This window comes from Syngnathus scovelli, chromosome 8 (genome assembly GCF_024217435.2).
Source record: "Syngnathus scovelli strain Florida chromosome 8, RoL_Ssco_1.2, whole genome shotgun sequence".
NCBI lineage: Eukaryota > Metazoa > Chordata > Actinopteri > Syngnathiformes > Syngnathidae > Syngnathus > Syngnathus scovelli.
In genome coordinates, this window is record NC_090854.1 from 14,552,601 (window position 1) to 14,577,988 (window position 25,388).

The following is a 25,388-nucleotide window of genomic DNA, read 5'->3' on the forward strand; positions in this document are numbered from 1 at the left end:
ATGGCTGCTTAAAAAATTTTTTTAAAAAAATGCAACAAGAGGGAGAAAGTTTATAATACCTAATAATACAAGACTGGACAGAATAATGGTCTATCTATCTATCTCTGCAGGGTGAAAAATCACAGGTCCCCCTCACTTGGTTTTTACTGCAAAAGAGATGAATTCCACACGCAATACTTATCATACAGCCTCTTGGGGTGGGAAAGTTGACTCTCCACATGAAAAATAGAACAACTTCTGCTCTAAACTCTGCCACCGGGCTAATTGTAGGTAGTACTCCAAAACCTAAAATGGGCCAAGGGCCTCGCATAAAGAACAAGTGTAGATGTGTTTACATAGGGTGACCAGATTTGGATTTCTGAAAAAGAGGGCGCTTTTTTTCTGAGGGGGTGTGATTATTTATTGAAGGGTTTTTTTTTGGGGGGGTGAGTCAAGTTACGACACAAATGACATGGTGTGTGTGTATAGTAATTGTTATTTATTAGCCCGAATAACACAAAACATATATACAATAACCTAACCTTGGCCCGAATAACACAAAACATATATACAATAACCTAAACATATTTCCATTAGCAAAAACGTGTACGCTTACATTTTTTACTTTTTAAGTGGTACACTAAGTAAAATAAAGAAATACGGCCATCGGTGCTGCATTTGAAGAAAAAAAAAAAGGGCTCCTCTTCAGTCCTCCTCTTGCAGGGTGCATTGGCACCTTTATTTGCCTTCCATGTCAAGCACTCAGCTTCCTAAGGATCACGACCCCAGCGAAAGCACAGGAATTTGAACGTGATGCAGAAAAATCTGGAATTGAGTGAAATGGAACGGAGTGACAATTCCATTGACAATGTACATGTATTATGTTTGAGGCAGTCCCAACAAAATGCCGGACGGGGCTCAAAAGTAGGACATGTCCAGGGAAAAGAGGACGTCTGGTCACCCTGGTTTACAAAATATACTTCACTTGCAAAATGTATGAATGGGAACCGTATCAAAATGTATGAATGGGAACCGTATCAAACGATAAAAATTAAGTACCTTTTTAGTCTGAACCAAACAAATCAGTTACAGATGAATTACTGCCAGTAGAAGACGTCCATCCTGCAAAAGGAAAGGTAAAGACGGACGTCAACATGTGATGACCGTCGCTGGAGTGTCTCATCTTACTTTTTCCATATCCTCTTTTCTTGCAGATGTAGCCTCGCTGGTTGTCGCAAGTGTCAGGTTTCCAGTTGCCGCTGCCAGTAATAAAGGAAAGACATTTCCCCCCTTTACCTGGAGGGAGACAAGATCTAAGCGCTCCTCTAAACAGCGGGCAACGAGCAGGCGTTCAGACCGACCTGCACTCCATCTGGAGTAAGTGAACGGGGTTCCGTCAATCCATTTGGTGTTATCGTGAGTGATGGCGGGATTGGCGCCCAACCAAAGCGATGGCTTAATTCCCAGAGCCTTGATGTAAACTTTGGACCCGAGGCAAACATGGAACAACAGTTGGAAATATCCTCCAGAGGCACACTTTACTAAACCACTCATTGCGCCATGAGCCTTGTGCTAGAGCTAAATTCTCTAAAGGTCTGTCGTGGTGTAGAAGCAGCTGAGGCAAGACAGAAAGCTTTTGATTTAACGCAGGTTTCTTATTCCAACCAAAAAAATGGCAGCTGCACTCTTTGACCACATAACTTGGAGGTTTTGATCACAAAGAATGAAGGCAGCAAGCCAAAAGCAGCCCCGTGTGTTGGTACTGAATAGCGCTAAGGACCGTGTGATAGGAACCATGGGACACTTAGACGACAAACTTATTGGAAAGCCATTGGAAGGCTGCCTACCATGTATGATGGTCTGCTCGGAAGAGTTGGCGATGCTGAGCAGGTTCCCTCCAAAGTATTGGCAGTTGTCTTGAGCCTTCTTCCAGGTCCTCCTGGCCTGGTGGTCGATCAGGTAGCACAAGTCAGTGGAGGAGACGTCCAACCACCAGCCGCATTTGCTAGTCCAGCCTGTGAGTGAGACAGTACTTGAGAGGTGTGTCAACGGCGGCGGCAGTGGAAGACGCCTGCCCACCTACCCAGTTGGCCAACTAATGGTGGCAGCTGTTGAGACCCTCTGAGTTTAGCTACAGAGAAGGAGAGGGTAGCGAATATAAGCAAGTACTTGAGAATCCAAAAGGGGCGCTCGTGATGTTGCACCTGTTTTGCAGACGAATGGCCGCCCTTCTGTGCAGGGGCACGCACTGAGCTGCCCAACAGAATTTAGGAATGCACATTTCCCAGTGGTGTTCTTTGTGGTGTTGTTTTCCCACCCTTTGTAGTCCTGCGAACGACATGAACATGCTCCTCCTCCGTAATCGCTCGCAACGAGGTTCTAGGTCGTTTACCCTCCACCTTCCAATGAAATGTTTGCATTCTTGCCACATTATGAAAATTCAGGACATTTTTTTTTTCCTGGTAATTCAACAAAATGTTCTGCTCAAATTTGGACTTTTCTAGTTCAGTTAGTACAAAATGAGGCTTTAAGCATTTTACTTACGAAAGCTGTTCCGTCACTCCATCCGTAGTCAGTCGTCGTATTCTTGAGTCCCACAAAAGACGAACGTTGACTTTGAGAGTGATCTTCAGTAAAATAAAGAGAACAAGAGCTTCAGCCAAATGATGGCAGCTTTGTGGGACTGACGACTACGGCGGTTCCTCTTCGTGCTCACCATACACAAATTGGGCCTCTTCTTTGGAGTGGACGCTGGCCAGGTGGCCTCCCCGCGCGGCACAGAACCCCTCGGCTTCCCCCCAACTTTTGTCCATCTTCTGGTAATTATAGCAATGATCGCCATACAGGAAGTTGCCATCGTTGCAGTCAGAAGCTGAAACCACAAAAAATGCATTTAGGAGGAAACCATGACGGCGGAAAAAAGCATGCTGCAAACTCACTTGCCACTGCTTTGAACATGTAACTGTCGCCTTTGGGGTCACACCTCGTTCTACCCAAGCACCCTGCACAAAAAGACGCGGTTGCACTTTTCTTCTTTCAAGAGCAACGTGACGACGGACGTGCAGGCCTACTCAGCGGACGTTTGCACACGTAGGCCAAGGAGGAACCGCAGGATCCAGAGCGCCACTTGCCAGGCTGACTCCAAGCCCCTTGGTTGACGTAGGCGCAGGAACCAACGTTGGTTCTATCGAGAAAAGTGAGACACACAGCCAAAAAAGGGACAAAGAGGAGGGTTTTCCCTCCTTTCCAATAAAACAGCAGCAGAAACCTTTTTGGAAGTCAGTTCCAGGACGTTAAAGTGTGTCCTCCTGACAATTAAAACATGCAAAGACTTCTTACATTTCAGTGTGATTTAAAGCCCAGTTGGTGTGTGACCTCTTCTGGCCATCGGACCAGATCAACTTCTGGCTTCCGCCTTTGAAGCGACACCAAATGTTGTCGCACATCTGGGGGGAGGGGGGCATTGCCAGTTTTCACAAAAGAGTCTACAGCCGCTTGCGCTTCCGTCTCACCAGGTTGGAGAGTCCCAGCCAGAACGGTGTCTTCTCGCCCATGATGTCCTTCACAAATTGTTCCTCGGCTGAGGAGGTAATGGAGACCAGGTCGCCGCCCTCCCAGACACAATGATACCAGGCCCCCAGCCAACCGTTGGGGGCCTGCACCTTCTTGTAGCAGTAGGCGCCGTGCCCAAGCCACCCAAGACCACACCGGTTGGCTGAAGTCACTATTTGTGGATCAGGCAGACAGATCAGAACACATGTGTTTTTTGTTCTTTGTGCAGTTCCACAATGGCAGCGCCACTGGTGCAAGTCCACCATTGTGTCTGGACAAAGCAGAACTTTCTTGCACATTTTGTCTTGTGTCAACCAAATTGGAAGGTCCAGGCCTAGACTTGGTTTTCATTTTTGAATGATTCCCGAAAACGTACCTTATAAGGCACACTTGTACATTGTGAGACACGTGTCGTGATTTTTGTCTCGCATCTTTTCAGTTGCAAGTGACTTACCACCTTTAGAAGACGATGAAGGTATTTTCTTCGTCACTCCTGCAAGAGGAAAGGCATAGGTTGTCGTCATTGTGAGACGTGTCATGATTTTTGTCTCGCATCTTTTCAGTTGCAGGTGACTTACCAACTTTAGAAGACGATGAAGGTATTTTCTTCGCCACTCCTGCAAGAAGAAAGGCATAGGTTGTCGTCAAAACGGGATGACAGTCGGTGGAGTGTCACGCCTTACCTTTTTTCTTGCAGATATAGTCTTTCTTATTGTCGCACTTGTCAACCTTCCAGTCACCGCTGCCAGTGACCATGGAAAGACACCTTTGATTTGAGTATGTTTTACCTGCAAGGAGACAGGAGATCCTGAGCGCTCCACCCTTTCTGCAAATTCCATCAGACACGCTTTCAGACTGACCTCCAACCGTTTTGATTTTCTTCCACGGTGATTTGTCAGTCCACACGCTGTCATCTTCGTTAAGTGGGGTTCTGGCACCCAACCACAGAGAGGCATTACCATCCATGGCCAGAGCCTTGGTGTAACCTTTGGATCAAAGGAGAACATGGAAGATTGTAAAACGTCTCACAGAATGCAAATGGGTTTGGCACAGCTGTGACAAAATGCTTCGCATTGGATAACAATACTGCAACAAAAATAATAAAAATGATGCCACACAAAAAAACTTGTACTTCATTATCATCTATTTTCTTATCTTCCTACAGTGCCATGAATGAATTGGAAGGCATCGGTTTAGTTTTACGCAAATGACTAACCTACCATGTAGGAAGTTCTGCTCGGGCAAGTCTCTGATGCTGAGCAGGTTCCCTCCGAGGCGGTTGCAGTCGTTTTCCGCCTCCTGCCAGGTCTTGGGCCAGCGGTCAACCAGGTAGCAAAAGTCGCCGGAGAGGCCGTCCAGCCACCAGCCACATTTGTCAGTCCAGCCTGCGAGTAGACAGCGCTTGAAAACGGTGCAGACGGGATATCTGCGGCGGCAGTGTGGGACTTCCACCCACCTACCTGCTTGACCAATTAATGGTGGCAGCTGTGGAAAGCTTCGGAGCTTGGCTGCAGGGATGGGGGGAGGGAAGCAAATATGAGCAAATGTGTGACGCGTCCATCCAAAGCAGCGCTTGGGATGTTTACACCTGTTTTGCAGACAAATGGTCGCTCTTCCGTGCAGGGGCAGTCATTCAACAGCCCCCGAGAAGTTGGGCATGCGCACTTCACAGGTTTTTTTCCTTCCCACTCTTTGTAGTCCTGCGGACGACATGAACTTGTTATGCTTGCTTTGCTTACCACCGCCCTTCTTCCGCAATCATTCGCAACATATTTTGTGTCCTTTACCCCCTAAAACAATCCAAAAGTTGAAGCCTCAAGCGGCATTTGTTCTGATTTGCTATTGATTACCGCGCCAGCTCTTAAAAAATGTTCACTTACATAATCTGTTCCGTCACTCCACTCAAATGTATTGTTGTTTTTCCTTAGTCCAAGCCAAGGATACCAACCCCTTGCGTGATCTTGAGGAAAAGAACAAGAGATTCTGAAGAGAGGGCAGCTTTGTGGGACTGACGGCTGTTCCTCTTGGTGCTCACCATGCACAAATTTGGCCTCTTCCCTGGAATGGACACTGACCAGGTGGCCTCCCCGGGTGAGACAGAACTTCTCGGCATCCTCCCAACTTTTGTACATCTTCTCGTAAGCATAGCAATGATTGCCATACACAAAGTTGCCATCGTTGCAGTCAGAAGCTGAAGCCACAAAAAAAAACATTTGATGGTGAAGGCGGAAAAAAAAATGGTGCAAACTTACTTGTCACTGCTTTGAACACGTAACTATCGCCTTTGCGGGAACACGCCTGTCCAGCCGGGCATTCTGCACAAAAAGATGCGTTTTTCACCTTTCAACGGCAACATGAAGACAGACGTGCAGGCTTACTCAGTGGCCGTTTGCACATGTAGGGTAATGAGGAACCGCAGGAACCAGACCTCCACATGCCAGGCAGACCTATTCCTCCTTGGTTGACGTAGGCGCAGGATGAAACATTGAATCTGTCAGGAGAACGGGCCAAACTGAAGATTTTGCAGTCGTTTTTCCTCGAGTGGCAGTCTTCAGAATTGGTTCCAGAACCTTATTGTGTGCCCACATGACTAAGTATGCAAAGTTGGGACTTCTTACGTCCAAGGATGATGATATGTAATATTCTCGTAAACAACTTTCAGGCCATTGGACCAGGTTAGGCGCTGTTTGCCTCCTTCAAAGCGACACCAGACATTGCATTTCTGGGGGAAAAAAACAATGGCAGTTGTCGCTACAAAGTCCACAGCCGCTTGCACTTCCTCCTCACCAGGTTGGAGAGTCCAAGCCAGAAGAACGGGGTCTCCTCGCCCATGGTTTTCATCACAAATCGCATCTCCCTTGCGGAGTTGACGGAGACCAGGTCGCCGCCCTCCCAGAAACAATGATGTCGGGCCCCCAGCCAACCATTGGGGGCCTCCACCTTCTTGTAGCAGCTGGTGCCGTACACAACCCACCCAGCACCACACTGGTTGGCTGAAAGACAAATAATGGCTACTCCGACGACCCCCACTCAGACGACCCCCACTTTTTCAGTCTTATTTCAATGCAAACAACATCTTCTATTCGGGCCAAAACGGTGTATTGTGAGACGCATGTCATAATTTTTGTATCACAAAATTTCACTTCCAGGCAACTTACCGCTGTCAGAAGCCAAAGATTGTTTCACTCCTGCAAGAGGAAAGGCAAAGATGGACGTCAATGCTTGATTACCGTCGCTGGAGTGTCTCATCTTACCTTTTCCTTGTCCTATTCTCTTGCAGATGTAGCCTCTCTCGTAGAGGCAAGAGTTGAATGTCCACTCGCAGCTGCCATTTAACATAAGACAATTCCTCGTGGATCGACTTCGAACTGGAGGGAGACAAGTTCTCAGCGCTCCTCTAGACAGCAGCCGACAAACATCAGACATGCTTTCAGACCGACCTTGCTTCTTCAAGTTAACGTAAGTGACCTGTGATCCATCACTCCACTTGGAGAATTCATTCAATGGGATTTGAGCGCCCAACCATATTAAGTCAACATGCGTCAGGGTCTTGATGATACCTTTTGGATCAAAGAACATGGATAAAGAGGGATGTTGACCAAGATACCATTTAATGTTCAATTTCAGTTCCAGATTTTTATTCGATTAAATTTCCTAAAACCGTGATGCCCAGTTTCTTTTAACATTTGAACGTTCTTCGGAAGATATATTTGGCCCACGGGCCAGACTTTGGAAACGCCTGCTGTATTGGCTCAAAACTGGTCCATATATAAGGCGCACCTGATAAGGCGGACTGTCGGCTTTTGAGAAAATTTGAGGTTCTTAGGTGCGCCTTCGCGGAAAATACGGTACCTTCAGCAGCCTACCACAGTTGTTTGCCCAACTCAAGCAAGGAAACACTCGAGCATGTGTGCCTTACCTGCTGGTTGAGTAGAAAACCCTTTGGCTAAAATATTGACTCGATTCTTTTATTTTGTACATGGATGCATGTTTATTTTAAGCAGTTAAAATCTATTTCCCATGAATCCGAACATCGCTAAACATGTACAACTGTTCACAGAAACATACGCTATATGGCAGGTGCTTTTTTTATCTATAGTAGGGGTGTCACCAAAAAGACAATTTGATTCGGAAAATCCTTTTTTCGATCGAATGTACCAAATGACATTTCGACTCATGACATTTCTGCAGGCAATCTGCTTTAAGTTCTTGTTTTGAATTTATTAAAAATTCCCTTTGGCTTTTCTTCTTTCACATGTTTAAATACCCTTTGTTCTATGAATGGAACAAGACATGTTCAATAAAACTTGGTTAAAAATAAGCAGAGACAACTCCTGCACAGCTAAGAGGGGTTGTGATGCTCTCTCCTTTGTCTCAAGCTAGCGAGTTTTAATCCGGTTCGAAACTCAACAATACGTCCAGATAGTTTTGCCAAGCTATGTTGAAGTCTTCAAACCTTTTGCCTCATTTGTGTTTTCACCACCGCTGCCGCCTGTGTGACCTTAATGTGTGCTGTCCTGCTACAATCAGGTCTTTGTCCTGACCCCTGACCTATTCACCTTTGTGAGTACCTACCATATCTACTACATGTGCCTTCTCATTTTACTTGAGCTTGTCGTTTGGTTTGATGTTGTGGCTGATATAGTTTAATTCATGGCCGCCTACCGTTTATGAAGGATTGTTCGTTCGAGTCCGCGATGCTGAGCAGGTTCCCTCCAAAGCTTTGGCAGGCGTCTTCTGCGTCCTTCCAGGTCTCCATGGCCGTGTGGTTGATCAGGTAGCAGAAGTCATTGTAGGGGTTGTCCAACCACCAGCCGCATTTGTGAGTCCAGCCTTTAGTGAGACGGAGCTTGAGAGGTGTGTCAATGGCGGCAGTGGAAGACGCCTGCCCACCTACCCGGTATGTCAAGTGATGGTATCTGTCGAGGCCCTCCGCACTTGGCTGCAGGGAAAGGGAGTGAAGCAAATATAAGCAAATGTGTGACATCCAAAGGGAGAGTTCGGGATTTTTGCACCTCTCTTGCAGAAAAATGGCAGATGAATGGAGCAGTCCTGGTTGATACCAATCGCTCCATTTAATAGCCCAACTGTACATTCACCCAATTTGTAGTCCTCAGTTTCAAGGCCGTAGTCCTGCGGGTGACATTTTGGATGAGAATTACCCAACTGCATTTGGTCTGCTCGGGTTCCTGCCGCGGTTCCTCCGCCATCACCCAATTGGTGGCTTTTTTGTTTCATATTGGGTATCAGTTTCATGTTGTCAAAGTAAACATGAAGCAAGTTGTGCCCTTCCTGACATGTTCTCAACCTATTTGTCTCTACTAGGAAAAAACATGCACAATGCAACGAACCCTGAAGACGTAAAGACCAGAGCCACCATATATTCCTGGACATCCTAATTGCCACCTCACCTGACGATAAAAACTGTCTAAGATGAGAGGTCATGGCGACAATACTTGGTAAATGGCTGCTTGATGCCTTAAAACATTGTGCGCCGGATGGCTGTAGTCTGCCCTGGAACCTATCCAGCAACCTGCCAACTCAGCTCATGCAAAATGACTTTTTCAATGGCATTAAGCATATCACTTACACAAATTGTTCCGTCACTGTTTATGTTGTCATTGTTCTTCTTCCTGTGTCCCACCCAATGAACCGAAGTGCTGTGATCTTGAAGAAAAGAGAACAAGAGCTTCAGGGCAAGAAGAGCCTCAGGCAAATGATGCCATCTTTGTGTGACTGATGATTGCTGTGGTTCCTCTTGGTGCTCACCATACAAGAATTGGCCCTCTGCCTGTGAGTGAAAGCTGGCCAGGTGGCCTCCGCGGGCTTGACAGAACGTTTCGGCATCCTCCCAACTTTTGTTCTCCTTTTGTTCATAATGATAACAATAACCATTATACAAGAAGCTGTCATTGTCACACTGGGAAGCTGAGGACACAAAGAAAAACATTAAGTAGGAAACTATGACAGATGATGAAGGTGGAAAAAAGGGTGCTACCAACTCACTTAACACTGCTTTGAAAACGTAACCATCGCTTATGGGGGAACACCCCTGTCCAGCCGGGCATCCTGCACACATAGATGCATTTTTTTCTCCTTTCAACGACGGACATGCAGGCTTACGCAGCGGTCGTTTGCACAGGTAGGCCAAGGAGGAACCGCAGGATCCAGCGCGCCACACGTCAGACTGGCTCCTAGCCCCTTGGACGACGTAGGCACATGTCGGCTCAGTGTACCTGTCGGGAGAAAAGGTGTAAAGCGAGGCGTACAACAAAAGACGCGCCAAACTGGAAGATTGTGCTATTTTGTTTTTTTTTCCTGGAATGGCTGTCTTCAAAATGGACATGTGCCCACCAGAAAATTAAAGCATGCAAAGTTGGGACTTCTTACCCTCTGAGTGAATTTATTTCCCAGTTCACGTATGTATCGTCCTGGCCATCGGACCATCTCATCGGGTGGTATCCGCCTTGGTAGTAACACGAGATGTTTTTGCAGTACTGGGGAAAAAAAAACAATGCTAGTTGTCGCAACAGAGTCCACGGCTGTTTGCGCTTGTGTCTCACGTAGTTGCTTTGTCCCAGCCAGAACGGGGTATTCTTGCCCATGGTGCGCTTCACAAATTGCTCCTCGTGTGAGGAGTTGATGGAGACCAGGTCACCGCCCTCCCAAGTGCAGTGGTGCCGGGCCCCCAGCCAACCGTTGGGGCCGTCCCCTTTTTTGTAGCAGCTGGAGTCATACTCGAGCCAGCCTGGACCACACTTGTCTGCTGACGGCACAATTTGGGGATCAGAAGAACAGCTCAGAGCACACTGATGCATGTTTTTGCTCTTTATGCTCTTCATTGGGGGCATTGCAACCAACTGCACAATTCTGTCAAGGGAGACGACGACCATTGTCCCTTTGGTCCCTTTGGCCCCTTCATTATTATTATTATAAATATTTCTGAAATTATTTCTTACATTAATATGATACATTAATGACATTTAGACCACTTATGATAAAAACGTGTTTAGCTGTGTATGTATTTTTTGTCATGGATAACATTGAGGACATGCTTACCTGAACTAGTACTATATAACCCAATCATGAGCAGATACCAATTGAGTCCCATCCACATGCTCATTGAGGGTCGGAGCAATTGCAACGGGGAGAAAATTTTTCACCTCACTGAGAGTCGCAACTGGAGAAAACAAGATGAAGGACGGTCAGTACGCCTGCGACAAGCCCGAGGCAGGCTGCGCTCGTCAGCTACATGCATCACACGTCACAATCGCTACAAGGGGGTCGTCATAAAGCATTCAAGTGTTGAGTTCTTTGTTTCTTCGTAAATGTTCTTATTCAAGGGGGTTGTCACAAAGCATTCTTTGTTTCTTTGTAAATGTTCTTATTTTGTATACTCAATAACAAAAAACAACTAATTGTCCAGTATATAAAAAACAAGTAAAACTGAGTGTGAAAGTGGGAATTAAATGAGGTGTAATTCAATTTATGATCAAGTAAAGATGAGAATGTAGAAACTTTTAAATCTATGTAAATCTCATGTGTTATCTGAAAACAGCTTGAGTATAAGTCATGCCAAAAAGGAGATTCTCTCAGTCACATGGAACTTAATATGTAGCAAATTTGAGTCCGCAGAGCGAATTGCGATAAGATGAATTTCAACGTATGGCTGCTCAAAAAAAAAAAAAAAAATGCAACAAGAGGGAGAAAGTTTATAATACCTAATAATACAAGACTGGACAGAAAAATTGTCTATCTATCTATCTATCTATCTATCTATCTATCTATCTATCTATCTATCTATCTATCTATCTATCTATCTATCTATCTATCTATCTATCTATCTATCTATCTATCTATCTATCCATCCATCCATCCATCCATCCATCCATCCATCCATCCATCCATCCATCCATCCATCCATCCATCCATCCATCCATCCATCCATCCATCCATCCATCCATCCATCCATCCATCCATCCATCCATCCATCCATCCATCCATCCATCCATCCATCCATCCATCCATCCATCCATCCATCCATCTATTTATTGTCCAAGTTTGAGCATGCCAAACAAGGTGACCCCAGACATTGACCAAATACGACATTATGACTGCCTTCCCCAGCAAGACCTCAACGGGAAACCTTCAGAGGTACACTTGAAGCATTTGTAATGAGGATACCCTTGCAGCAACATTTATTGCCCATTTGCCCAATAAAATTTCCTTATTTTGCTGGGATTGTGCTCCCAAGGGCTTGCCCCCATGCCACAGTGACAGTGGTCTGTGGGCCACACCGGTAAAAGTGGCAAATCGTTGCCAGTGAGAAAAGAGCCCCAGTCGTCTCGGGATGGCGCTTGGCGTCACGAGGAGTCTCATAGGTCTTAGTGGAAGGTTGACACCACTGACTCACACCGTCCTCAAAGGCTGCAAAATTACAGCAGTGCAACACAAAATCACATTGAATCATCTTGCTTGCGTGCTCAGCTCGGTTGTTGTGTTGGTTGACTCTGTGCATTGTCTCGCTTTTTTCGCTCACTCTGTCACTTAGTTCTTTCGTCAGTTGCTTGGGTGGCGAGTGTTTTTTTTTTTTTTTAGTTAGTCAATATGGCTCAGTTTGTTTGATTTCATTGGTCAGTTGGGTTGGTTATGTTACTTCCTGCGAGACACACACACACTCGCACACACACACCCAGGGCAGATTGGCCCACTGGCTGAGTTGAAAATGGTGTGCCGGATAGAGATAAGATTTTCTCTGATGCCCTGATTGTTGTGATTCCTAAGCCAAATGGGCTTCTATCGGGGAGTGCGTTGAAAGGGGGTGTTTGGACATGTATGATTCTGTGGAAAGCTCAAGAGGGGGTTGGCATCCTAAAAACACACTTTATCGAGTGGAGTCTTCCAGTATAGGACATTTCACCATGACCGTGCTTCCAGGAGGAAAAATTCTGACATTTATCTAATGGCACTATTGGTGAATTATTTCAAAGGAAGTGCCAACCATAATTTTTATTTTATTTTATAAAGTGGTGGAATTTCAGACAGAGCTAAAATAATCATTAAGGGTCTGGCTAATTTATTGAGGAGATAGCAAAAGAAATGCTTTGGTCTTGGTACAAATGGGAGGCCTAAAGGCTATCATACTAGCATAATTTGTAAATGAGCCCAGCCAAGCAATGGGTGTTATTCCGATGACTGATGCTGTTTGCCTTACAACCTGTTAGGCTATGATAGATGGCAAATTTCCCTGCTATCTAACTAAGAAGGCAATGATGATTGCTTCAGCTTGACTCTTCTGCTGCAGAGATTAATGGCGGGCAGACGAGCTCATTTGATCATCAAATAGTGGGCTGTAGTCTTACCAGCAGACTATCCATTATGTTTTGCTCAATTACTCAAAGACAACCCAACACTAATATTTTATACATACCTGTGGAAAAAATGCCTTCCACAAAATAGGATAGAGGCTTGCTTTTTAGTCATTCTAGTAAATTTGATGTACTGTTACAGTTCAGTTGTGTTAAATGCTTAGGAATAGAAAATTAGAAATTAGTCATTTAGACATTTTTGAATGTATTTTTTTATGTAACTTTACATGCAACACATTTTAATTAAATTGTTATTGTGCACAGTTTACAGTGGCTAACAAAAATATTAATTGTACCTTTTACTTAAAATACAACTTCCTTGTTTTTGATGAACATATGGGCCTACTATATGCACTTCAGTGTTGCTCATCATAGTGCTACTTAGAGAGACAATTATTTTGAGGGTGATATAAACAGTTTGACATCCATCATCCAAAAATATACAGGCAGTTGTGTTTTACAATATATTAATACCAACCATAGCTCCTATGAGGCTTGTATAAATATACGATATAGAATCATTTGTTTTACTCCATGAATAAAATAAGAAATTCATCATCTTGTGTTTACAAACTGTTCAATTATTCACTCCACATTAATTAGGCAATCATCTGGCAATGTATTGAACCCACTGAAGACCATAAAATATGAAACTGCCACGTATAAAATATGCCTGTGTTAGCAGCTCAGTCAATTAAACTGACTTGCTTTTGTTACAACAATCTTATCTCTTGAATAAACTTGTTATCTCTTGAATTAACTTGTTTAGGTTCAGTCAAACACATTGAAACATACTTAGACAGACTGACTGTAGACTGACTTTGAAGTTAAATGTTGCTGTGCAACTTTCTTGGTTAAGGTCCAAATAAATGGTTCATTCAGAAAACCAGTTTTACCACTTGCTCAACTGTCACCTTAACGACTGAGAGTGCCATGGCATATAGAGTGCCATGAAAGATCATCAGGGTGCTGCATGAAGTTGTCCAATTTCATGTAATTCATCTATAAATTGCATGTATTTAAAATGATATGTTTTTGTTTTTTTGTATATGCCAGTGACATATAGAGGCAACTATTAAACTGTCATTCAGAGTAAATCATGGCTAAGACTCAAAACGAGGATTTATTATTTATTTGAATGGCGAGGTTATTTGCAAGCCTACGACGCTAGGACTCCCCAACCAATGAAAAAGTCGTGAGGAAACTGCAGATCGTTCGCCTCCGCCGGTTCGTCGCGTCGCCATGTTGGCTCAGCTTCTAACTGTTTCACGCGGCCTCAAGGAACTCTGGGAATCCTTTTTGAGCCAACATGGAAGACGACGGGGAGCAGTTTCAGAAGCATTTGTGCGGTGGGCGGGGCTTGGCTTTCTGGATTTACGCTCCGTAGAGCTGAACGGAAGACATTGACGTGGGGAAGAAAACGCAAACCCGGCGAAGTGGAGTGAGGGAAAGGGCGATGTGAGACAACCAGACGCTTTGAGATTGTTCCCGGACAATTTAGGCTTTGCAGGAGAGGGGATCGGCGGTGTGCAGACATATCCCGGTGGTTACGAAGGTTGTCAATCGGCGGCTTCTCGGGATGTGAAGATCAGCGTAAACCCACCTGGACACAAATTAAAGTGGACGCGAACTGCCGGCTGGACTTATTCTAAGGCTGAGGCTTGAGTCGTTTGCTTTCTCACTTCGGAGTGTGCATATCGGGAAAACTGGGAAAGGCGGGGCCGGACTAGTGGTCTCCCACACCGGGATTACCGAGCTCCCCCTGCGCCGCTTCGTACCCAACGACGCAGCGGAATTCTAGAGGGGGAGCCGGGGGTGGTCGGGGGAGCTTCCACGGACGTTAACCGGGAATTATCCAACAACTACACCGCATCTGGGCGCGGGCGACGTTTGTCAGTCATTCCTGTCAACGGTCACCTGGTGGTCGTGGCCCTTTTCCCCCGACTGTTTGGAGTCTTAACCAGCATTGGGATTTGCACCTTCCCGGTGGAACTGGGACTATGGCGGACGACGACATTCTCTTCGAAGATGTGTACGAGCTCTGCGAGGTGATCGGGAAGTAAGTGCTTGCATTGCTGCTCATATTCCCGCATTTCGCTTTTCCGATTAGCGGGAGCGCCGATACAACGCTCATATTCTAACATGCACGACATTATTGTGCATGCATGGCGTCATTGTGGTTGAATCAATAGTAGCCTCGCTGGTGTGTTTGATCCCTTAATCCCTCCCGTGTCGACCCCTGAACTCCCTTGTAAGAGTGCAGTACATGTGTGAGACACGCCAATAAGAAATCTCACGGGAAACAGTTGTTGCATTCCCACTTTTATTGCCAACGTTGGTTAGGGATCCATTACGTTTGCACCAGTGCACAACGTGATTGCAGTTGGTAACTTTCTGCACTCACACCACCGTGAGTCATGCACGCCGCACACATCTGGTCATGCTTATGGGGTGACGTTTCATGTTCATCTCAACCAAAACACATTCTCATGCACGTCTTTTCCACGAGCACTGCAACCGACTCAAGTCGTTCAAGTGCTCAAGATCGGTGCAAGCGACAGTCGAGAAAATGGCATTTTCTCAGCTTTCCGAGGTGGTGTCACAGCTTTACGGAGGCGGGATGGCGCCTGAATGTATGTAAGGGAATGCTGGAAAGGCGGGACACAAGTATGAAGTTTCACTTCTGCCGCCCCGTTGGGTTGGAGGCAAAGTTCGCCAACTGGAGACTTGATTTGCTCTATAGGTCAAATTCCAATTGAATGCCTGCAGCAGTGTTACCCAATCTAATCAGTATTGAGCAAAATCATTTCCCAGCGGAAGAGATTCCACGACAAACCACAAAACAGTTAAGAAATGTGACTTAAGCCAAAAAGTCTTCTGCCTATCACTATATATATCGCAGGCATAGATCAATAAATATAAATGATTTGCCATAGGTTTGGGCTTGAGTGGCATGACACTGGTTAGGAATCACTGGTCTATAGTATATTGCAGGGGTGTCAAACTCATTTGTCTTCGCGGGCCGTATCTGGCCCCCGGGCCTCGAGTTTGACACCTGTGGTATATTGCGTCCAATTGTGTGTGCATAACTGTGACACATCAGATCTGGCTGTGTTTTCATTCATGAAACATGACACAACCCGCATGCGCAGACACCCACGTTTCACATTCGAGATGACACAAGTGTCAACACGGAGCCTTGATAACAGGTAAACATCCATCTGTTTTCTGTACTGGTTTATTTTTCAAGTTCCGGGTCATGATGAGCTGGAGCATATCCCAACTGATTTACTAGACTAAAGTATGATCAGGAGTGTAGTGCAAGGCACACATAGAGAGCTAGACCACAATTTTCACTCGTCACTCACTTATCACTTAATTTACACTCACTTATAACTGAGTGGGAACCGAACCCACGCTGCCTGTACCAATTCAGACGAGTCCAGTGATCCCTCGCTACTTCGCGTTTCGTTTATCGCGGCTTCACTACATCGAGGATTTTTTTTCCAAATTAAAAAAACATTTAAAAGTCCAAATAATTGAGGAAACATGTCTAATCTTTAGGACAATGGAGTATTGCCCGAATCCGATTTTCATCGACAAAATATCAACAAACCAATTAGCAAAAAATATCATTAGTTGCAGGCAGCCTTACGTCAATTCTGCATGGATTTTCTATGTCCATGTCCCTACTGTCCATTGTTTATGTGTATTGTATCCTGTCCACGTTGTAGACACCTACTGTTAAGTAACTTTGTTGGCAGCTTTTGCAGTCAGAATGTAAAAATACCACTTCTTAAATCGTACATGCGTTAGTAAAGCAGGCCTGCTTTTAATACTTAAGCCATCGCTCCCAATTACATCGCTGCCATGTTTTTAGACTTGTGTGTGCAATTAACTCGAAACGTTCCCTCGCTGCTGTGCTGATGCCACCGGGATGACTAATAATCCAAACTGGTTATAAACGGCTGTGTTTATTTTTTGACGGTCCATCGTCTCCAGGCATTCATTCCCTTTCACAGCCGTTGAGCTCACCCTTTGTGTTTTGCAAAATAAGCTTCAGTACGGTACCTGCGCGACACCGGGGGGAAGTAGCAGCTGATATCACAGCGTTTTACAAACCAGCTGAGGAATGAAAGACTGTCGAGGGAGACGCTTGCTTTGTTTTTGTACACAGCAGAGGCGCTTGAATGAACGCAGGAATTGAGTCTGCTCCTGCTTTGAGCGACACATGGATAAACGAGCGTCATGTGAACGATGCCCCGCTTTGGGTGCACAAACCTGACAGTCAGTCAGTCAGTCAGTCAACGCCCGGGTGACTACTTACGGGTCTTCTGGAGATGTTTGACAGGCCGATGAGACCCGCGCTGCATGTTTAGGCAAGTCTAAAGATGATGTCCTAAACACACACCTGTGATGAACCAAAGGGATCCTAGCAGCGCCATTTGTGTAGAGCCTTTTGGACGTGTCCGCCACAGAGCACACGGGCCAGCAGAAACACTCAAATACAAGCCAGTTGTACAAACACACGTCAGAGTTCTCTGGCTAATTTAAGTGAATTATAGCCTGTGCCCTTCCAATACAAGTCAACCACTCAATTTCCTGCCACAGCTCCCCCACCTTGTATTTATTCTTGAGAAGCAGAGTGAGACTTCACAGTCATTGTGAACACCAGTTTTGTTTTTAACCATATATATATTTATATTAGGGGCCAGTGGGGAAATTCTTACCGCCTAAAGTCTGTGACATTTCTTTAAAAACTGGTTTCCCTACAGTGTTGATTAGCTGTATCTCTTTCACTATAACAAGAGTAACACGATCTGTGAGGCGTTATAATTGGAAGCTGTTGGGAAATGGAGGACACCCCATGTCCCACAGTGTGTCTTGTTACCAGTTAAAGAAATTGGGTGAGGTGATTGTCTTTAAAAATGGATTTTGAAGTTTGTGGCGTTGCGACTTTTTTCTTACAGTTCTGACATATCACCTTATTGACGTTATGGACGATGCAACGGGCCATACCTTTGGGCCATGCTGTCTCCTGGCTCATTCTCCCAAATAAAAGCATTGTGTAGGGGGCAAAGCTTTACCTTGATTCTAAAATCTCCGCTTATCAAATTATGGCTTTTTACATTGATAAATTGCGACACTAATTCTCGCGCAAGCCAGCCAGGTTCAATTAGCATGCAGTTGCCATAATGTTGACGTCACTCGTCAGAAATCCATCAAATGATTATGAAGCTGACAAATGTCCCTGCATGCTACTAATGAAGCCAAGAACGCCATCGCAATGGACACACCGAAGATTTAGCAGTAGACGCTGTCTTCTAATGCGCTGTGTTACTACAGAAATGATTTGCTTCAGTAAGAGGACAAGGAATTTGCCTTCATTTGCATACTTCTTGGCATAGGAGTAGTAAACATATCACGATCCATCCACTTTCTATAGCGTATGTGTTTTAAGACACCGCACCTCACGTTTTTCACATGAATTTGATCGGGGGTACGACAAACATTGTTGCTTCATTTCCGCCGCACCACAACAGCGGCTCCTCCTTCTCATCTATCATCTAGTCAATCAAGTGAACTGTGGCCGTGCTAAATGTTTGGCTAATGCTAAATGTCATTGCTGTCTTTGTTGTTCAACAGCGGTAGTCAAGTAAATACACTTGTCAAATACGCCAAGCATGAAAAGTTGTTGCATGTTTTAATGTAAAGCTCTTCAGAGTTGTGCGTTTCTGTTTTTGGTACCACCATTCAGTGTAAAAAAACGATACAGTATAAACTGTACATCTCATAATTTATGTAAGAGCTCCGGGATGTTCATGCAGCATCCCATTTGTGCACTTTTCTGCGCTGAAAGTTTGAGATGATATTCCGTTTTTAACAAAAGAGTTGTAAATTTAAAAATGTTGTTTTTAGTGGAGTCATCGGTTAATTATTGAAATAATCATTAGTTGCTGCACAAATATTTTGTGTAGAACTCACAAAATAACAAAATGAGCACATTCGTTAAAATAAAATCTGTAAATGATGTTGCCCTCGTCATCATGAATCCACATTAAGAGGGAATAACAAATGAGCTGGAATATAATTGTGAAAATTCGAGTTTTTTTATAATGCTTTTGGCCCATTAGGCCCCATTAGGTAAACAAAGCTTGCGCAATTTGGATGATTCACTCAAAATGTTGGTGCATCTTTGAATGCTACTACGCCTGACTGAAAATTTGCATGATGACTGTCGACGAGTGCTGAGGCGGTCTGGCCTCGTCAGCTGATTTTGTTTGTGTACTCTCCATAAAAAACCAACAATACAAAAAATATGCAGATGACACCAGGACTAAAGGCAGTATGAGCATTATTTATATATTTTGAGAACAACCCTGATGTCAGTTATTAAAATGTATAGATTCGAAAAGTAAAGTACTTTGTAATCCCCCCCAAACACACACACATGCATGCTAAAAAAAAAAAAAGGAAAGAAAATAACATATTGGGCTAGTGCGTTGTGACTGAATGGGGTCCCGAGCCTTGTGGGGGACATGTATGTTGTGTTGTTGCCTGCAGGGGGGCTTATGTGTGTACCTGTGTATGCGCTAGCATCTTGTGTAATAGAATCTAAGCCACTCTGTTTGGGTTTGGAGGGTGGGAGAAAATATGCTGAAAGGCTGCTTCCGGCACGCACAATTACACATAGATGATATAGCAGCGAGATCTCACACTTAGCCCCTTAAAATATTTATGCTTTCCCATCAAGCCAGAACAAACAACCCCTGCTAGAACTTTGCTGTTCTCAGCGGTAAAACAAACAGATACACAGTCCGGGCACACAATGTTACAGTCAAAGCCCTAGAGTTGGACACAATCTGTTTCCTGAACTTGTTCCAACATTTTTTATTTTTTTTTTTAATAGGAAAAAATGTAAGCGTAATTCATGGTTCAAGCGCTGTACTGTCATACGTGTGTGATGGAAAGTCAACTCCAGCTATGTGGTCTTATTTGACTGTTTAAATTACTCATCGAAAGAGCTCCGCTACAAAGTCAAACCGGTAGTGCCACCATTTCTTGTTAGATTGGCAAGCTTAATCTTTTTCGCTTGTGAGCTCAAAAGTGAGCTCCTCTTGCATAACTGAGGATTTCCACGTTGTCTGAGATTCTTTCAGATATAAACGGCCTAAAAGCGGAGAGAGTGATGGAAGCACAGCGGTGTGACAAGTGACTTTGTAGTGAGGAGTCTGCAGTCACTATGTTATGTACTGTAAGCGTAAGAATTTATGAGAACTGGATGCTTTCGATCTCGACACTAGATCTTTGTGCCTGAGAGCTATACATCCTCACATAGCTTTTTGACAGACGCTTATTTAGTGTTGCAAATCGGAGTGTGTGACAGCAACTTTTGTGTTAATTGACAAGGATATGCCTCCATTTAAGTATTGGTCGTAAATTACCTCCTGCCTGTTTAAATGCACGGCTCCAGACATGCCTTGTGGTAAAATTTTGTTTTTTGTCGGCGGTGCATTTGGAGTGGAAAGAATTAAGCCTCTGGAGTTTTTCCGTTTTGTGTCTCACTATTGCTTTCCTCCTTATTTGTCCTCCCGCTGCCATCATTCAATCGAGGCCTTTTGGGTTCGAAGCAGTTGCCTGCCAACTGCCTAGTAACACACACCATAACCTGGGATACGGCTCACACCCTGCCTGGAAAAGAACACCCAGTGTAGGACACAGGGAAAAGATATTTCCTTTGTGGCACTCTTAAATGCCAGCTGGCTTCTGGAAACAGTGTGCAAACAGTGAAAGCCACACAGGGAGACTGAAGTGACTTACTCGTACGTGTCTGCTCCACATTCTGGAAGACCCACAGTACTGTTTTTATATTTAAGGGGAGGCTATGGCTATTTCTGAATGTTACTTGACACACTTGTCTTCTAAATACAAATATCTAAATACCTGCTCTTCCTGCTATTCTCACCCTGTCTTCTCAGTGTGATACACTAATGGAGATAAATACAAATATTGAGGAAAAAAAAAATGAAAAGAAAGTTGCGATAACTGCTGGGATAGGCTCCAGCATGCCCACGACCCCCCCGTGGGGACAAGCGGTATAGAGGATGGATGGATGGATGGATGGATGGATGGATGGATGGATGGATGGATGGATGGATGGATGGATGGATGGATGGATGGATGGATGGATGGATGGATGGATGGATGGATGGATGGATGGATGGATGGATGGATGGATGGATGGATGGATGGATGGATGGATGGATGGATGGATGGATGGATGGATGGATGGATGGATGGCTTTTATAGACCTTACTTACTGGGACCCAGCCATGATGGGAAAATCAGACAAAGGTCTTCCCCAAATCTTTTCCACAAATTTGGAAGCATACAACTGTCCAAAATATCAAGAGATGAACAGGGACCCCTAAAGACGCCCTCAGGCCCCGATCGATTGGTTGATTAAGAAGATGTCTATCTCGCTAGTTGTAATGTCAGAAAAGAATGGGGCACGTTATTATTCTGGGGAATGTAACCAGCAGCACGAGATCCTGGAGTGCGTGCGGGTGATTGTGGCATAATGCACTGAAGGCTTTATTGGGTCATAGCCCACACACACAATGAGCTGTACTGTGTGGGCAAGTCAGCACTCTTTCTTTCTGGCCTGACAGCCTAGTGGCCTGTTGATAGTTTGACATAAAAATCATTTTGTGAGGTCAGTGGCTTGAAAACCACAAGAGAGAGCGAGTCGGAGAGCGTAGGATACAAAGGAATCACGGTGATCAAACAATCCATTTGAGGATGCTTTTTGTGCAAAAAAATAAATCATCGTTTATTATTTCTTAAGGTTCATAAAATATGAAAATAACTGTACCCATTTTTGATAACAAGCGAGGAGTTTTTGAATGTGATTCTGTTTACTCAACTTTCTGTGTAAAATCATCTGCAATTTCTAGACCACAAAGCGTACCTGATGAAAAATGCACACATTGGCCGTTACATTTATTAGTCAGGCGTGCACATATTTTTAAACACTTTAGTTCACCTAAAACACAGCTAAATGTTTTTTCCACCCAAACAAGCCTCTAGAAAACATCATTAGTCGCTACGTTTGTTGGGTCAGTGCATGCTCTGCTTTGACTAGAGGTGTCACAATTAATCGACAACAAACCGATAAGCAAATTAATCTCGTATTTTATTAATCAAGTAAGTGCCTCGAGGGTCCAAGTCGCCTTTGAAGAGATCGCAAGAGCTGTGTAGATGGCAATTGCCTGAATTGTGGAACAGGGTCTCTTCTCATACCTCTGCATTTGTCCGACCAAGGCATGCTGTGTGAAAGTGTGCACAGGTTCAGAGATATCCTTCTTTATTCATTTTGCTATTAAAAAGGTAGGGCAGATAAATGTGAAGTCCTCTGCTAAATTGCTGATAATGCTTTTTTTTTTCTCCAGGTTACCCCTGTAAAAGAAGCATCTTGCTACCCTTAAGATTTACTACTGTTTAATATTTGGTGCTATGCATGCAAAGGGTGCCTAAAAGTAAAAAGTAAAGTAAGTCACACACAAATGCATAAAAAGCAGCCTCATGTGAGATTAAAGGGAGTGGAAAGCATTTTCACAACAGTCGCCAGTGGCAGCTGGCTTGAAGGCCCGCTGCTAAATTGCTGTAATAGATTACACTTTTTCGCTCTGTTCAACTCGCTTCCTCCAGAGCTACTTTTATTTAGCCGTGAGATCTCAGCAGCCATTTAAGATGTCGCATCGTCGACTCTTTTTCTAATTCATCATCTCGCCCTTTGTTAATGGCAGAATTTTTGCACGGTTGCTTACACACCCATCTAATGCTGGATTAACACTGCATGGTTCAAGTGCCACTATTCATTTTTTTTTTTTTTAATTCTCAAGTGGCACAATTCAAATATGTGTCATGACAGAGTAAAGAGAGAGGAAAACACGTGCAATTGAATTGTTCGAAAGGCCTCCAATCCAATTGGGCCGATTTGAGATTATGCTTGTAAACCTTTCCACGCCACGTGATCATGTGGGCAGATTATTGCCCCTCCCCAGACCCCAAAACATTGATAGATGACTTTAGTCGTATTGTTTATGCCTGTGATAACATCAAAACCCAAAGACTTGTGCTGTTTGAATACTAACGAGATCAGAAGCGAGCTGAATTTCAGATATGTTCAAGATCTTTTTCTGGTTTTCACACCAATTTAGACATGAATGGCAAGAGGCGTCTATTTAAATCCTGGTCATCTTGAGGCGACGCTCGCAATGTATCGGCAGCATGTGCATGATAATCACAATTGTTATATTGTAAAGAACATTGTGCTATAATTGGAAAGGGATAATGTACCAGATCACATCGCAATGATGAGTACTAATCACATAATCTTCAGATCGCCTGGCAAAACAAACGTATTGATTTGTGTGTTGGATAACTTTATTTGAGACTCACTTCTCTTGTCATATAGACAAGAATGCCGGGTTATGGATTGATATCACTGCGGCAAAATGATATGTTAGTATTGGAGGAAAAGGAGTCAACTGTGGTAAATCAAGGCATGGAAATAACTTGGTACATTTAATTTTTTTTTTATATTTGTAAATTACAATTGCATTCAATTGAATGCTGATACCCACAAAGGAAAATTCGACTAAAACTAATTTTACCCTTAGAAGAAGAGGAATAAAAAAAATCAATATTATTGAATTTACCATAGGAGAAAGGGGAAAGAACAGCGCTATAGTAGGCTACAGCTAGGTTGTTTGTGTGGGTGTGTTGTTGCCTCTGTGACAAGGACAGCGACAGAATATCGCCGGTAAATCATTAATTTTAACAACATGTACGTGTGTGTGCCTCTCGGGTTGCAAGTTGTGTGTGTCTGTCGAAAAGGTGTTTGGTGATGTGCAGCAGCAGAGGGGTGTGATGTGAATGAATACAAAGCAGGTGAAAGATAAGAAGGCATCGATGGCCGTGTATGAGGGAGAGGGCTTGGTCCGCTGCCACATTTAGCATGGCAGCATCATGGCTGTGTTGACATAGTGTCAGACAGATGGCTGACACATGTGCCACATGGTAAGCGCACAAGGCTGGCCACAAGGCTAGCGGAGGTGAGCAGTGTGGGGGGGAAAAAAAAAAAAGCGTCCTAAATCAAGATCCTCAAATGTCACTCATAAAATAAGCAAAATACTTCTTATCAACAACAATGTGTCACGATGACTTTTGCTTATTTGTATTTAAGAGGAATTTTAAGTGGGTTTTTTTTTCTTCACAATTTATGCTTCACACACTTGCACACACTCACCTTCCTTCCTTCCTTCCTTCCTTCCTTCCTTCCTTCCTTCCTTCCTTCCTTCCTTCCTTCCTTCCTTCCTTCCTTCCTTCCTTCCTTCCTTCCTTCCTTCCTTCCTTCCTACCTTCCTACCTTCCTTTTTACCTTCCTTCCTTCCTTCCTTTCTATCATCCTTCCTTCCTATCTTTTTTCTTCCTTCCTTCCTTCCTTCTTTCCTAGCTTCCATCCATCCATCCTTCCTTCCCCTTTTGTCAGAGCAAACGTCAGAGAATCAGCAGCTGCACGCGCTGCTGACATCTCAGCGAGAGGAACAAATGAGCAGATACACTGCACAAGGACACGAGTGGGAGTGACACAAAAGAGTCAGAGAGTCTGCTGTGTGCGTTGGTCCTCATGCAGAACTGCCTCACATAGTACATACATTTGTTGTCGTCAATGCTGTTGACTCATTGGTAGCAATCATAAATGTGTAATCTCCAGAAAGTGACTAGTTCGGATCACCACGGTCCATTTCAGAAAGGTAAAGCCTGCTCGGAATTGTGGTTCCACTGTGGGCTGTGTCGTCGGGAGGATGGCGATGAGGAGAATTTCAAGCACTCAGTGGAAAGTATTCTCAGATTTCTCTGCTCCTTCATGAATGCAGATTAGCTTTGTGTTGAATAGAAATAAAAACATCCTGACATGTTGTGGATCTAACGAGTAACTTTTTAAATCATTTCTTTGTGCTTTTTCAGCACTGTCAGTGTGAAATCAGGTCCTGGTTTTGAAAAGCGAAAGAAATGGAAACTTTTTAGAAATCCCATTCCTTGAATAAGCAACAAAAGACTCCATTATTAAAGGAATCGTCAGTTGCAGCACTATTCATTCCTTCCCACCTGTTGTGTTGAAATCAAAGTATTTTATACTATTTTATATTAGTACTAGTATCTAGCATTACTAGTAATGCCTGATGCTGGCACTGATACGCACAGTTGTGGCTATATTCTATTTTGCCGGGTTCTCTCATATAGCCACGCAGGGGTGACTATTGGATTAGACTCATTTTCTGGAATCTGTTCAAAAGATGCTGATCAGGACTGCTCAGAATTAACAACCGCTTGTATTTTTTCCGACTTCTCTGTTCTGTGTAAATGACACCAATTTGGAAAGATAATGATGGATGAAGTCAACTACTTTTTTTTTTCCTT

The 25,388-nt window shown here is 44.1% G+C and overlaps 2 protein-coding genes and 1 long non-coding RNA gene across 18 annotated transcripts in view; 2 read left to right on the forward strand and 1 right to left on the reverse strand.

Annotated features, from left to right (window-relative positions):
* Nucleotides 1–457: 457 nt before the first annotated feature.
* Nucleotides 458–10,811, reverse strand: LOC125973596 (secretory phospholipase A2 receptor-like). Of its 7 annotated transcripts, none has more exons than XM_068651611.1 (38): nucleotides 10,591–10,809; nucleotides 10,095–10,294; nucleotides 9,922–10,028; nucleotides 9,538–9,767; nucleotides 9,301–9,459; nucleotides 9,122–9,198; nucleotides 8,547–8,664; nucleotides 8,429–8,473; nucleotides 8,197–8,364; nucleotides 6,972–7,091; nucleotides 6,786–6,899; nucleotides 6,690–6,719; nucleotides 6,319–6,524; nucleotides 6,150–6,253; nucleotides 5,910–6,022; nucleotides 5,784–5,846; nucleotides 5,567–5,722; nucleotides 5,412–5,491; nucleotides 5,120–5,231; nucleotides 4,992–5,039; nucleotides 4,752–4,916; nucleotides 4,392–4,517; nucleotides 4,215–4,319; nucleotides 4,110–4,148; nucleotides 3,986–4,024; nucleotides 3,492–3,703; nucleotides 3,319–3,425; nucleotides 3,051–3,163; nucleotides 2,919–2,981; nucleotides 2,696–2,851; nucleotides 2,524–2,606; nucleotides 2,184–2,307; nucleotides 2,063–2,110; nucleotides 1,827–1,994; nucleotides 1,341–1,460; nucleotides 1,168–1,275; nucleotides 1,038–1,101; nucleotides 458–763 (listed from the first exon to the last, which is right to left on the reverse strand). In XM_068651611.1, the coding sequence occupies exons 1-37, from the start codon at nucleotides 10,652–10,654 to the stop codon at nucleotides 1,043–1,045; spliced, it is 4,149 nt and encodes a 1,382-aa protein (XP_068507712.1). In that variant the 5' UTR covers nucleotides 10,655–10,809; the 3' UTR covers nucleotides 458–763; nucleotides 1,038–1,042. The 7 variants fall into 7 exon arrangements, 6 of the variants coding, with proteins under 6 accessions (XP_068507712.1, XP_068507713.1, XP_068507710.1 ...); XM_068651612.1 differs by having other exon boundaries at nucleotides 3,989–4,024; nucleotides 10,095–10,297; XM_068651609.1 differs by having other exon boundaries at nucleotides 458–749; nucleotides 1,039–1,101; nucleotides 10,095–10,297.
* On the forward strand, nucleotides 6,883–9,115 carry LOC137840530 (uncharacterized). Its single transcript, XR_011087249.1, has 3 exons — nucleotides 6,883–6,990; nucleotides 8,062–8,094; nucleotides 8,857–9,115. It is a non-coding gene; the product is annotated as an uncharacterized lncRNA (long non-coding RNA).
* Nucleotides 10,812–14,262: 3,451 nt separating the features above from the next.
* Nucleotides 14,263–25,388, forward strand: part of caska (calcium/calmodulin-dependent serine protein kinase a) — a 58,705-nt gene continuing 47,579 nt past the window's right edge. For 8 of the 10 annotated variants that reach the window (XM_068651578.1, XM_049727351.2, XM_049727352.2 and 5 more), the window contains exon 1: nucleotides 14,263–14,958. In XM_068651578.1, coding sequence (XP_068507679.1) covers nucleotides 14,900–14,958 — 59 coding nt within the window. In that variant the 5' untranslated portion in view covers nucleotides 14,263–14,899. The remainder of the gene's footprint in view (nucleotides 14,959–25,388) is intronic. The other 2 variants (XM_049727357.2, XM_049727359.2) reach the window with 1 other exon arrangement.

Coding starts and splice junctions, on each gene's coding strand:
- LOC125973596 (XM_068651609.1), bottom strand. CDS start 10,654: ATGAGCATGTGGATGGGACTCAATTGGTATCTGCTCATGATTGGGTTA. Junction 10,029..10,094: donor GGCTGGGACAAAGCAACTAC/GTGAGACACAAG, acceptor TTTTTTCCCCAG/TACTGCAAAAACATCTCGTG. Junction 5,723..5,783: donor CGTGTTCAAAGCAGTGACAA/GTAAGTTTGCAC, acceptor TTGTGGCTTCAG/CTTCTGACTGCAACGATGGC.